Source organism: Jaculus jaculus, chromosome 12 (genome assembly GCF_020740685.1).
Source record: "Jaculus jaculus isolate mJacJac1 chromosome 12, mJacJac1.mat.Y.cur, whole genome shotgun sequence".
Lineage (NCBI taxonomy): Eukaryota > Metazoa > Chordata > Mammalia > Rodentia > Dipodidae > Jaculus > Jaculus jaculus.
Genome location: NC_059113.1, coordinates 61362444 through 61375870, shown reverse-complemented (window position 1 = coordinate 61375870; position 13427 = coordinate 61362444). Strand labels below are relative to the sequence as shown.

At 47.9% G+C, this 13427-nt stretch overlaps 1 protein-coding gene across 4 annotated transcripts; it reads right to left on the bottom strand.

Moving 5' to 3' along the window:
- Positions 1-1556: 1556 nt before the first annotated feature.
- On the bottom strand, positions 1557-8156 carry Prr14 (proline rich 14). Of its 4 annotated transcripts, none has more exons than XM_045131808.1 (12): positions 7945-8156; positions 7528-7599; positions 7236-7404; positions 4728-4849; positions 4453-4642; positions 4190-4233; positions 3732-3937; positions 2734-3322; positions 2543-2612; positions 2371-2462; positions 2036-2107; positions 1557-1947 (listed from the first exon to the last, which is right to left on the bottom strand). In XM_045131808.1, exons 2-12 carry the CDS (start codon positions 7548-7550, stop codon positions 1671-1673), a joined length of 1854 nt encoding a protein of 617 aa, XP_044987743.1. In that variant the 5' UTR covers positions 7551-7599; positions 7945-8156; the 3' UTR covers positions 1557-1670. The 4 variants fall into 4 exon arrangements, with proteins under 4 accessions (XP_044987743.1, XP_044987744.1, XP_044987742.1 ...); XM_045131809.1 differs by having other exon boundaries at positions 7975-8156; XM_045131807.1 differs by having other exon boundaries at positions 7528-8156.
- Between the last annotated feature and the right edge of the window lie 5271 nt (positions 8157-13427).

Below are 13427 nucleotides of genomic sequence, written 5' to 3'. Positions count from 1 at the left end.
TTGCTCTCAAATAAATAAAAATAAGAGTTCATTTTCAGTGGCTCTGGCACACCCAATCTCTCTCTCTCTTTACCTGTTTGTCTCTCCAATAAATAAATATTTTAAAAATTGTATCTTTGCCGGGTGTGCTGGTACACACCTTTAATCCCAGCACTTGGGAGGCATAGGTAGGAGATTCACTGAGTTCCAGGCCACACTGAGACTACATAGTCAACCTGGGCTAGTGTGAAACCCTACCTTGATGTAACAAAAAAAAAAAACAGAAATTGTATCTCTAAAGAAAATACTTAAATTAAAAAAAATGTTTGGAAGCCCGGTGTGGTGGTGCATGCCTTTAATATCAGTACTCAGGAGGCAGAGGTAGGGGAATCGCCATGAGTTTGAGGCCACCCTGAGACTATAGTGAATTCCAGGTCAGCCTGGGCTAGAAAAAAACCCTACCTTGGGGAAAAAAAAAGTATTGTTTGAATGTCAAGTTCTCAAGGAGTGGATTTATGATGGTTAGTCTTTTTTTTTTTTTTTTTTTGAGAGAGCGAGGAAGAATTGCCAGGGCCTCAGTCACTGAAATCGAACTCCAGACACTTGCGCCACCTAGTGGTCATGTGAGACATTGCGCTTGCCTCAACTTAGTCTGCCTAACAGATCTGGAGAGTAGGGATGTGGGTCTTTAGGCTTCGCAGGTAAACAGCTTAACCACAAAGCCATCTCTCCAGCCCAGTTCCTGGACTTCCAGCTTGGCTGGAGAGATGGCTTAGTGGTTAAGTTGCTGCCTGTGAAGCCTAAGGACTCATGTACTACTCTCCAGGTCCCATGTAAGCCAGATGTACAAGGTGATGCAAACATACAAGGTTATCTATGTGCACTATGTGGCACAGATGTCTGGAGTTCAATTACAGTGGCTGAAGCCCTGGCATGTGCTAATTCTCTCATTCTCTTTCTCATAGTTTGTGTTACCACACTCAGAAAAAAAAAAAAAAAAAAACCAAGCCAGTGTGGTGGCGCACGCCTTCAATCCCAGCACTGAGGAGGTAGAGGTAGAGGTAGGAAGATCGCCATGAGTTCCAGGCCACCCTGAGATCACATAGTGAATTTGAGGTCAGCCTGAGCTAGAGTGAGACCCTACCTTGGAAAAAAAAAAAACTAATTTTCCAGGTGTGGTGGCACACACCTTTAATCCCAGTACTTGGGAGGTAGAGGTAGAAAGATCACTGTGAGTTCAAGACCACCCTAAGACAACATGGTGAATTTCAGGTCAACCTGGGCTAGAGCAAGACCCTACTTCAAATAAAAGATTAAAAAAAAAAGGTGAGCATTGAGCATTCATCCTCTGCTCTCCTTCCTCACTGTAAGACTGAATGTGACTACCTCCTGCCACCATGCCTTTCCTGCCATAATGGATGTAACCTAGAACTGTAAACTGAAATAAACTCTTCCTCCTTTAAGCTGATTTTGTCCCAGCAATGAAAAGTTCATGAATGTGACCAGCCAACATAGGAATATTTGCCATTATGATCAATGGACCTCAAACTCTGTTGGAGACACAAAGGAAATCTGAAGCATATTGAAAACTTTACTAGAAATATAGAGAAAAAATACAACTGTCTTAGAGATCTTCCCTTCAGGATGGATGGACTATGATGGATGGATGGACGGACAAACAGTTGGAGTTCCTAGGACTGATGAGACTGCTCCCCATTTACTTCTTCCTCAAAGAATAAGGCATCTAGTTCCTCTAGCCGCTGCTGCAACAGAGGTCCCACATCCTGGCTGGATGCCAAATTGAGAGTAAGGGTCCTGCCAGCTGCAGCGCGGACCCCTCTTGATGGTCGCCGGGATCGAGGAAGACTACTGTCCCGAAATTCTACAGCCCGCCGGAGCTTCCTTGAGCTGGTAAAAATCAGAGTCCCATTGCGCTCCCGGGGTTCCTCAAAGATGGTTTCAAAGGTCCTGAACCAGGCAGGGAGAAAAGCTGTTTACCAACTTGTCCTGGTTCTAGCCTTCTTATACCACCCTTCAAGCCTTCAAAGTTTCTCACCTCCTGGTTGTGGGTGATTGATAATTCTTGTTCGTATAAATTTCTTCCAAGCTGAACTCCTTCTTGTTTAACCTGGGAGCAAAGAGCAGAAGCCACTGAGAAACCGTGGGCCAGTTGTACATGAAGAGGGATTTAAGCAAGTCCTGATTTGAATTTCAGTTTCTAGATTGTGCCACAGTCACAAATGATGGCTAAGGTAGACAGGAAGTTCTAAGTAAAAGTCATGTCCATACCAAATTGAATCTTCCAGGCTGACTAGGAGACGGCTATATTTCAGGGGATTTGAACCCCCATCTGGTTGGCCAAGGTAACTCCCTCTCCTCTGGGCCTCTCACCTGATTGGTCGAGGTAGCCCCATTGGTGTAAGATTTGGTTGAGGACGGGCAGGTGTTCTGCGTATTCTGAATTGAGATACCTTTCCAATGGTCTGCAAGGATGGGGCAGAAGGTGAAAGAAAAGCATGGATTCAGGCCCCACTTGACACCTGTTTCTTCTCTGTCTCCTTACCTTGGTCTCTGGGTATGAAAGCTCCTGGTCTTTTGAGGCTCTTGGCTCCTTCCCCTTGGTTGAGCCCAATCTGCAGAGAATGTCAAAGCTCAGGGACAAAAAGAACTCACAGCAATACACGTTACTTATGGAAGGAGGCCAGGCCTAGGCTGTGGCTAAGGCCTCCAAAGAGAATTTATTGAAAGCACTACCTGGGTTCTGCTGGTTCAGAGAAGGAGGAAGTGGATGCAGTGGACGGACAAGATGTGGCGAGAGAAGGGGAGGCTCCCACTCCTCCAAGAGGAAAGACCTCTTTCCGGAGACAGAGCCGAGTTGGTGGTAGGGTTTGGGCCATCTCCCCACCACCCACAGTGTGCCGCCGGGGCCTGGGTCGGCTTGGCTGGGGTGAAACAAGAGGCCAAGTGCAGCTTCCGGGGTCAGGAAGCCCCAGATCAGGGCAGGAGTGGCTTCGGCTGAGTGAGAGCTTAGAGAGAGGTTCTGGGACACTGTGGTCTTGAGCCCGCCACTGGCGAATAGGGGGCCGGGGACTGACAGATGCGAATCCCTCAGCAGCCCTGGACTGCTCAGCTTCTGAAATGGCAATCTTCAACTCCAGCTTCATGGGCGTTGATGGGGGTGGGGGCTGGGGAGTTTTGTTGGGTGTCAGGAAGATGTCAGCGAAGCTCTCCAGCTTGGAGCGGACGGATCGGAAGAGTGGGGCCAAACCCCAGGGACTGAGGCGGGGGCGTAAAAGGCTGGACGGTGGTGGGGTTGATGGGGGTTCCAGAGCAGGCTCTTGGGCTGAGGAAAGGAGAGGGTCACAGGTGGCATTTCTCAGCTGTAGGTTCTTAAGCCCCACCTTGGTAGTCTCACTTTTCCCGAGCAAACACTATTATCTGTTTCCAGAGGAATGAGCCTGCTTCTTAAAATCTAAGTACTACAATTAGAAGTTAAACCTCAAGATCCTGGGGCTGGGAATATAACTCGGCAGAATACTTGATGAGCATGGCCTTAGACCCTGGCTTTGATCCCTAGCACTGCAAAACCAAACCCCAAACTCCTCAAGCCTCTAGAGCTAAAATCCCATATCTATATACCATGTTCTGCTTTGAGACAGGGTTAGGCCCCACCCACAGCTCTGCCCCCTGCTTCCAAGCTCAAGTAGGATTATCCGTACCCCTAAGGTTCATTCCTCTACTCAAATCCTTACCTGCTAGTGGGTACTCTGAAGGGTCTGAAGGCAGGACAGATGGCTGGAATGGAGGTTCTAGGTCTTTGGGTGCAGGCACTGGCTGGTGAACTGTTGCCATGGGCTCAGCACTGGGGTGAAGGGGCAAGGAAAGGGTTGAGGGAGCTTCCAAGTCTGGATCCCTCTTAGGCCAGTGCCTCCCTGGTCCCTTAAGGCTTCTGAAGTTGCTAAAAGGAAGGATTATAAAAGTAAATCCTGAGCGAGGCATGGTGGTACATGCCTTTAATCCCAGCAGAGGTAGGGATTTGGGAGATAGAGAGTTCGAGGCCACCCTGAGATTACATAGTGAATTTAAGGTCAGCCTGGACTAGTGTGAAACGCTACCTCAAAAAAAAAAAAAAAAAAAAAATCCTGGTGCCTCAAGCTCTGGATACCTGCATGGCTCTGATAACTGGTTATTCCTTCCCCAGCCCTCTCACCTTTGAGCTGGGTCAGTGAAGTTGGGCTCATCATCAGCAAAGCCCTGGATAGAAATAGAGGAGGTTTGTAAGGAAACAGGGAAGCCATCTTTGGCCTCCTCAGTTCCCCACGTATCTGCACACCAAAGACTTTCATATAGCCTTTATGTAGGCAGTGTCTGCCACCTAAAATGCTATTGTGCTTGCCCCAGCTTCAAGCTTTCTACTACCCTTGGAGTGCTTGCCCAGCCAAATCCTGGTACTTTTATCCTTAGTTCTCATACCTCAACTTGTGGTCTGGGACTGGCAATGTCTTCCAGCACCACTACCAGAGTGGGTTGGGGGACCTGGTCTATCTTTTGTGATGAGCTCTCCCCTGGGCCAGGAGTTGTCCTTGATCGCAGCCTCACAGTAGAAGAGGGCTTGTGGACACGGCTCAAGGGTTCCCGGCATAAATGCAGTGGGTCAGGAGTCCTAGAGAAGAGGAAGAGAAGGAGCAGGAAAATCAATGGACTCAGCTCGATTCCCAGCTTATTCCTCATCCTACTACCATGCTCACCTGGCCTGCAAGGACCACTTGACCTGTGGGGATGATGAGGCAGGTGACTGGCTGCAGACAGAATCCTCACAGTTACTATGGTGCAATGGGGTGGAGGAGTTCTTTGGAGGCATCAGAGGGACCTATGAGAGCAAAAGGTGTGCTGAGCTCATTTCTATAATCCCAGCACTTGGGAGGCCCAAACAGGAGGACTGCTACGAGTTCCAGGTTAGTCTGGCTAAAAGGGTGAGAGCCTGTTTAAAAAAAAAATGCTGTGTGTGGTGGTGCATGTCTTTAATCCCAGCACTTGGGAGGCAGAGGTAGGAGGATTGCTGTGAGTTCAAGGCCAGCCTGGGCTCTAGCTCGCAATATAAACATTACTGTTATTTTAATTTATTTAAGAGGGAAGGAGAGAGAGAATGGGTACATCAGGGCTTCTAGCCACTGCAAAATGAACTCCAAACTCATGCACCACCTTGTGCATCTGGATTACATGAATCCTGGGGAATCAAACCTGGATCCTTCAGCTTCACAGGGAGGCACCTTAACTTCTAAGCCATCTCTCCAGTCTCCCCAAAATTTTTTTTTTACAAAAAAAGCTGGGTGTGGTGGCACATGCCTTGAACCACAGCACTCAGGAGGAGTAGGTAGAAGGATTGCCTTTGAGTTCAAGGCCACCCTGGGACTACATAGTGAGTTTCAGGTCAGCCTGGGCTAGAGGGAGACCCTACCTTGAAAACCAAACCAAAACAAAAAGTATGTTGGGTATGTTGTTGCATGCCTTTAATCCCAGCACTTGGGAGGAAGAGGTATGAGGATCGCTGTAAATTCAAGGCCAGCCTGAGACTACAGAGTGAATTCCAGGTCAACCTGGGCTAGAGACAACCCTAATCATAAAAACAAAGAGAGTAAAGTGTGATTGTTTGTATTTACAGGACCTAGAATCATCTGTGAGAGATTATCTTGATGAAGTTAATTAAGATCCACATTTACTGTGGGCAGCACTGCTTCATAGGCAGGGTCTAGACTACATAAAAAGGAGAAGTAGCCAGCTGTGGTAGGACACACCTTTAATCCCAGAATTCGGGAGGCAGAGGTAGGGGGATCAATGTGAGTTCGAGGCCACCCTGAGACTACATAGTGAATTCCAGGTCAGCCTGGACTAGAGTAAGACCCTACCTTGAAAAACAAAATAGAGAAGCTGACAGCAGCAGCACTCATCTCTCTTCTCTGCTTCCTCACTGTTAGACTGACTGCTTCTGCCACCATGCTTTCTCTACCTGGAACTGGAAGCTGAAATAAACTTTCTCCCTTGAACACGTTTTTGTCAGGTATTTTGTTCCAGTATTGAGAAAGTAACTAATATCTAGGTGATGGAATGAGGCTGGGCTGGATCAGGGTCTCCTTGGGCATAGGTGACCCTAGTCACAAAAGATAACAGATATTGGGCTGGAGAAGATGGCTTAGATGGTGTTTGCCTGCAAAACCAAAGGACCCCAGTTCAATTTCCCAGGACCCATGTAAGCCAGATGCACAAGGAGGTACATGCAGCTGGAGTTCATATGCAGTGGCTGGAGGCCCTAGCATGCCCATTTTCCCTTTCCTCTCTCTTAAATAAATAAATAAATAAATTAAAATTTTTAAAAGGTAACAGATGGGCTGGAGAGATGGCTTAGCGGTTAAGCACTTGCCTGTGAAGCCTAAGGACCCTGGTTCGAGGCTCGATTCCCTAGGACCCACGTTAACCAGATGCACAAGGGGGCATACGAGTCTGAAGTTTGTTTGCAGTGGCTGGAGGCCCTGGCACGCCCATTCTCCCTCTCTCTATCTGTCTCTTTCTCTCTCTGTCTGTCACTATCAAGTAAATAAAAAAGCAAAATAATAAAATAAAAGGTAACATATTATGGCCAAAAGTCACTCAAATTCCTAAAGAATAGGTGATTTAGTGAGAATTAGCGGTCAGATATTAGAATCCCAGCTACAAATGTGAGATATAGATAATCCCACCCACAGTCTTTGGTAAAATGAGAGAGGGTGGCCTTGGATGAGTCACTACTCTCTTTTTGAGATTGTTTCTCTGATCTACGCAGTAGAGCCAAAGACACCACCAGCATGTTCACATATGTAAAGACACCACTAGCGGGATGGAGAGATGGCTTAGTGGTTAAGGTATTTTTGCCTGTGAGGCCTAAGAACCCAGGTTTGAGTCCCCAGTACCCACATTACCCAGATGTTCTCCCAAATAAAGACATCACCCATGCTTGTATGTGTAAAGATACCACCAGCATGTGCACACATGTCAAGGGGAGGGGCTAGAAGAGTTTCTCATACTGAGTAGGATGTGGTTTCAGCTGAATTGGAGAGCCTATCTAGCCTAGGCTGAAGTCAGCGGAACAATACAGATATAGCATTAAGGAGTTGCCTGTAAGAGGAGCATGATGGCTTAGGAATCTGGTCTGACTCTGGTGGGGGTGGAGGAGTGGGTAAGTAGGGTGACCCAAAGGTGGGTCTTTCAGTTGAGGGGCTCACCATGTGGGCAGCCATGACATCTTCCAGCACCACGGCCAGGACCCGCCGAGAGGCCTTTTCCAGGGGCGAAGGGGTCCCCAGGGGCTGCAGCCTCGGCCGTTTCGGACTCCTGGCTCCCCATAATGCTCGAGCCAGGGGCTGACGACACAGACTCGGCTGTCTAGAAGGACTGGAGTGTGAAAGAAGTAGAAGACAGCTGCCTGAACCTGTTATGGGTTCGACAGTTGCCCGGTCCGGCCGCCAGGATCCCCTTCTCCCGGGCTCAAGACTGGCGGGCGGGGTGCGCTCTCACCTGGAGTCCCCAGGCAAGTCCATGGGGGAAGCGGCGATTCCGGGGGGTCCCTGGGGGATCCCAGGCTGTGGCCTGGGATGAGGGGGGAGCAGGGGAGCGGGGAGTGAGGGCCAGCCCCTCCCCCAGGGCTCCGCCCTTCATGGTCCGCCCGTGGCTCCCGATAGCCCACAGGCCCGTGCCCCGAGGCGCGAAAGGGCGCCCCTGGCTGCCGCGGCCGCCTGAATCGGCGGGTCGCTTCGGCCCCGCCTGGCACCTGCCAAGACTGGACTGCAGAGGTCTGAGCTCTCCCACGGCCGAAGCCTCCCCGGGCCTTTGTCCCTGCAGATTCCACCCTGAGGTTTCCCACAGGATCCGCTAGGATTCCTCTGCAATACTCCTTCCCTCCCAGCGAGGACTCCAAAGTAATACTACACACACCAACAGTCCCCCTCCCACCGGATCCCCTACACTGGATCCCAGTGGAAAGAATCCTGCGCGGTTCTTCCAATCAGAAGCCGCGCGACGCTCCTCCTCCCCCGGGGAGCTCCGGCTCAGCCCAGCTCCAGTCAGACACGGGAGGGCCAAGCTTGGGCATCGCGGAACTCAGTCCGTATCCCGGGGGAGACACTGTCCAGCCAATGCCCCCTGCGCTGCAATCCCGCCAGGGGCCGCCCACTGGCGGCATCCCACCCAAGCCCCCGCCCCTGCCCCTGCCCCGCTAGGATCTCCGCCCCGCCCCGCCCCGCCCCGCCGCGCTCTCCAAATGCGGTCTCCTCCGCCCGGCTCCTGCCTCTCCAGCGCCCTCCCCCCTCGCGCTCACCGCAGCCTCCCGCCGATCCCGGCTCTTGGGCAGCTCCTACCTCGGGCTTCTTTAAAACCAGCCTTACCCCACTCTGTCCAACCGTCACGGGCCTTCTTGTCAATGTCGCGGGGCACCGCCCAATCGCCGGTCCCGGTCTTCCGGGGTTGTGAACAACTAAATGAAGCCGCCTGGTGGCCATCATACCTAAGGGCAAAAAGCCAAATTGGGACGGCACCGCCATTATAGTTGAGGGCAGACATGTAATCCGGATTGAACCTTAGTGGACCGGTTTCTCAGGGGCCAGATACCATGCCTGGTTTCTTGAGATACTGAGACAACCAGTAAAACTAAAATTCTCCCACCTTTTTTCTTTCTTCTTTCTAATATTTATTTACGAGAGAGAGAGAGAGAGAGAGAGAGAGAGGAAGAGAATGGGTGCACCAGGGATTTCCGCCACTGCAAAGAAACTCTAGACACATGCTCCATTTGTGCAGGTGGCTTACATGGGTACTGGGGAATCGAACATGGATTTTTAGGCTTTGCAGGCAAACTAACCACTGAGCCATCTATCCAGCTTTTTTCTACCCCACCTTTTTCTTCCAGCTTTTTTCCTTTCTTTCTGGTTTTTTTGAGGTAAGGTTTCACTCTAGCCCAGACTTACGTGGAATTCATTATGTAGTCTCAGGCCAGCCTCAAACTCATGGTGATCCACTTACCTCTGCCTCCCAAATGCTGGGATTAAAGGCGTGTGCCAATATGCCCGGCATTCCAGCTTTTTATTCTTAGGTCAATAGAAACCTATAGAGTACTCACCCTAGTGAAGTTCTCAGTATTAGAGAGGTGCCTCATTGTAGGCAGGTTCCCTAAGAGTTCCTCCACCGGGTTCACTGCACCAAGTTGGAGTTGAGGGAGCAGGGAGTGGGTCTCTGAACAGCCAAGGCCATGGTGGGGCTTCTGGCTCTGTGGCTAAGCCTAAGGGAGGCAGAGTGTCCAGGTGCTTTGAGCTTCATGCCATCGGAGTGTAACATGTTTCTTTTCATAGGTTCAGTATAGAGACACATTGATAGCAGGAGGCCAATGACCAACCTTGGATTGCTCCCTGGGGCAGCATTGGGATCCCTCTTTCTGTTCAGGCTACTCTTAAGGGGAAAATGTGAGTCTTGAGGAATAAAGAATAAGGGGCCTATCCCAATGCTTGGAGAGACTATCGTGGCATACAGGTGGTTTTGTGCCTTTGTGTGTGTAATGTGTGGTATATGTACATGTGTGCATAATGTGTATAACCCACGCACGTACTTGTGGCAGCCAGAAGAAAAAGTGGAATGTCCTCATAGTTTATCCGCATATTTTCTTGAGACCATGTCAACCTAGAACTGCTGTCTGTCAGTGAGCCTCAGAAAATTTGCTAGTCTACACCCCTCCCTTGCCTCCATTGGGGTTGCAGATGTTGATGGCTGCACTCTTCTGGAGAGTCAAACTTGGTGGTCTCCTGCCAGAGACGCCCTTGTGCTTAGGAGTCAAGCCCTCTCAATCGCCGAGCCATCTCCCCGACCCATAGAGCATTAGGAGTCAGACTTGAGGTGGAAGAAGTTGGCCATGACTGGCATGTGGAACTGTGACCGCGTCCTCACCACCTAAGCTCCTGCCTCCACTACTTCTTTCCTAGGATACCCTATTCCAACCCGTTTTTTTTTTTTTCTGTTTGGCCTCAAACTCACAGCGATCCTTTTACCTCACCCTCCTATTTTGATCATATCCTCTCCTATCATTTTCTCTTGATCCCTCACTCCTCCCTTCACAAGACCCGTTCTCAAATAGTCCCACTTTTACTTTGATGTCCCTTCTGCTTATTTTTCATTTTTTTTTTTTTTTCCCCCCAAGGGAGGATCTTACTCTAGCTAATGCTGCTCTGGAATTCCCTGTGTAGTCTCAGGGTGGCTTCCAACTTGCAGCGATCTTCCTACCTCTGCTTCCCAAATGCTGGGATTAAAGACGTGCACCACCATGCCCAGCTTCCCCGCTGCTCCCCGCCCCCCATCTTTTAAAATATATTTTAAGCCAGATGTGGTGGCACATGCCTTTAATTCCAGGCAGAGGTAGGAGGATTGCTGTGAGTTCGAGGCCACCCTGAGACTAGGGAATTCCAGGTCAGTCTGGGCTACAGTGATACCCTACCTTGAAAAACAAAAAACAAATGAAAGAAAGAAGGAAAGAAATAAAGAAAAGAGAAAAGAAAAGAAAAGAAAAAAGGGAGGGCTGAAGAGATGGCTTAGTAGTTAAGGTGCTTGCCTGCAAAGCCAAAGGACGCAGGTTCAGTTCCCCAGGACCCACTTAAGCCAGATGCACAAGATGGCTCATGTGTCCAGAGTTGTTTTGCTTGTGTGCTACCATGCCCGGCCCTTCTGGCTTTTAAAGTTTTTGTTGAGTAATCTGCTGTTATCCTAATGGGCTTGCCTTTATTTATTTTTTCACTTTAGAAAATATGTTTATTTATTTATTTTTTTCTCAATTTTTATTAACATTCCATGATTATAAAAAATATCCTATGGTAATACCCTCCCTCCCCCCACTTTACCCTTTGAAATTCCATTCTCCATCATATCCCCTTCCCATCTCAATCAGTCTCTCTTTTATTTTGATGTCATGATCTTTGAAAATATGTTTATTTATTTGAGAGAGAGAGACAGACAGACAGACAGAAAGAGAATATGGGAAAGTCAGAACCACTTGTTGCTGTGATATACCCCTAGACAGACACACACACCACTTTATGAATTTGGTTTTACATGGGCACTGGGGAATTGAATTCAGGCTGTCAGGCTTTGCAAGCAAGTGCCTTTAACCACTGAGCCACTTCTCCAGCCTCTCCCCCACAGTTTTTTGTTTTAAAAAGATAAACTTCTCCTAGATTTTCATTTTATTTTATTTTTAAAAAATATTTAATTAGCCAGGCATGGGTGGTGTATGCCTTTAATCTCAGCACTTGGGTGGCAGAGGTAGGAAGATCACCATGAGTTTGAGGCCACCCTGAGACTACATAGTGAATTCCAGGTCAGCCTGAACTAGAGTGAAACCCTGTATATCTGCTTCTCTCTTTTCTTTTCTTTCTCTCTCACTAATATATATATATATATATATACATATATATATATGCCTTGAACCATTTCTCTCAGCCTCTCACCTCATTTACTTTTAAAAATTTATTTATTTATTTATTTATGTTTTGTTTTACTTTTGTTTTTTGAGGTAGGGTCTCACTCTGATCCAGACTGACCTGGAACTCACTATGTAGTCTCTGGGTGGCCTCGAACTCATGGCGATCCTCTTACCTCTGCCTCCCGAATGCTGAGATTTAAGGCGTATGCCAAAAATTTATTTATTATTTAATTATTTATATTATATTATTTATTTAAAAAATATTTTATTTGAGGTGGGAGTTAGAATGGGTGCACCAGGACCATTTAACAAACTCCAGACACATGTGCCACCTTGTGCATCTGGCTTTACATGGATTCTAGGGAATCAAACTCTGGTTCTTAGCCTTTGTAAGCAAGTTCCTTAACCACCGAACCATCTCTCCAGCACCCCGTTTTTATTATTATTATTAGTTTGGCTTTTCTCCCTCTAGCTCAGGCTGATCTGGAACTCATTATGTAGTCTCAGGGTGGCCTTGAACTCATGGCAATCCTCCTACCTAAAGGTGTGAGCCACCCTGCCTGGCTTTTATTTATTTATTTGTTTATTTATTTATTTATTATAGAGTGAGGGCATATGAGAGAGAGCAAGAGCATGATGGGTGTGCCAGGCCCTCTAGCTGCTGCCAAGCCTAGACACCTGTGCTACTATGTGCATCTGGCTCACGTGGGATTTGGGTATTCAAACCTGGGGCTTCACAGGCAAACGCCTTAATCGCTAAGCCTTCTCTCCAGTGCTTGGTCTTTTTTTTTTTTAAGATTTATTTTTATTTATTAGAGACAGAGAGGGAGAGAGAGGGAGAATTGGTGTGTCAGGGCCTCTAGTCACTGCAGACAAACTTTAGCCAGGTGTGGTGGCACATGCCTTTAATCCCAGCACTGGGGAGGCAGAGGTAGGAGGGATTGCTGTGAGTTCGAGGCCACCCTGAGATTATAGTGAATTCCAGGTCAGCCTGGGGAGAGCAAACCCCACCTCAAAAAACAAAACAAAAACAAACAAAAAAAAGTATTTATTTATTTGAGAGAGTGAAGAGAGAAAGAAGCAGAGAGAGAGACAGAGAATGGGTGTGCCAAGGCCTCCAGCCACTGAAGACACCCTCCAGATGCATGTATTGCCTTGTATTGCATGTATGCCTTGTGCATCTGGCTTACATGGGTCCTAGGGAATTGAACCTAGGTCCTTTGGTTTTATAGGCAAGAGCCTTAACCACTAAGGTATTTCCCCAGCCTAGAATGTCTCCATTTTTGGACTCAGTCTCAGGCTGGCCTCTAACTCACCACAATCCTATTTCTGCCTCCTGAATGTGTGTGCCATCATGCCCCAACAAAGTTATTTTTAGTTATTTATTTATTAGAGAAAGAAAGTGAGAGAGAGAGAGAGACAGAGAGAGAGAGAGAGAGAGAGAGAGAGAGTGAGAGTGAATGGGCATGCTAGAGTCTCTTAGCCAGTGCAAACGAACTCCAGATGCATGCATCAACTTGTGCATCTGGCTTATATGGGACCTGGAGAATCGAACCTGGATCTTAGGCTTTGCATACAACCACCTTAACAATTAAGTCAACTCCCAGCCCCAACAAAGTTATTATTATTATATTATTTTTTTGTTTTTTTCGAGGTAGGGTCTCACTCTAGACCAGGCTGACCTAGAATTCACTATGGAGTCTCTCAGGGTGGCCTCAAACTCATGGCAATCCTCCTACCTCTGCCTCCCGAGTGCTGGGATTAAAGGCGTGCGCCACCACACCCGGCCCAACAAAGTTATTTTAAAAACTAGTTTTATCCACAAAAAAGTGGAAAAAATTATTTATTTATTTAATTAAGAGAGAGGGAGAGCAAATGGGTGTGCCTGTCCCCTTTCCATTGTAAACAATTACCAGATATATGTGCTACTTTGTGCATCGGGCAATATATGCATTCTGGGGAA

Excerpts from the sequence above, each read along its gene's own strand:
- Prr14 (XM_045131807.1), bottom strand. The coding sequence starts at position 7,550 with ATGGACTTGCCTGGGGACTCCAG. Across the intron at positions 2,613-2,733 it reads TCTGAACCAGCAGAACCCAG|ATTGGGCTCAACCAAGGGGA; the intron begins GTAGTGCTTTCA and ends CATTCTCTGCAG. Across the intron at positions 2,108-2,370 it reads GGGCTACCTCGACCAATCAG|GTTAAACAAGAAGGAGTTCA; the intron begins GTGAGAGGCCCA and ends CTTTGCTCCCAG.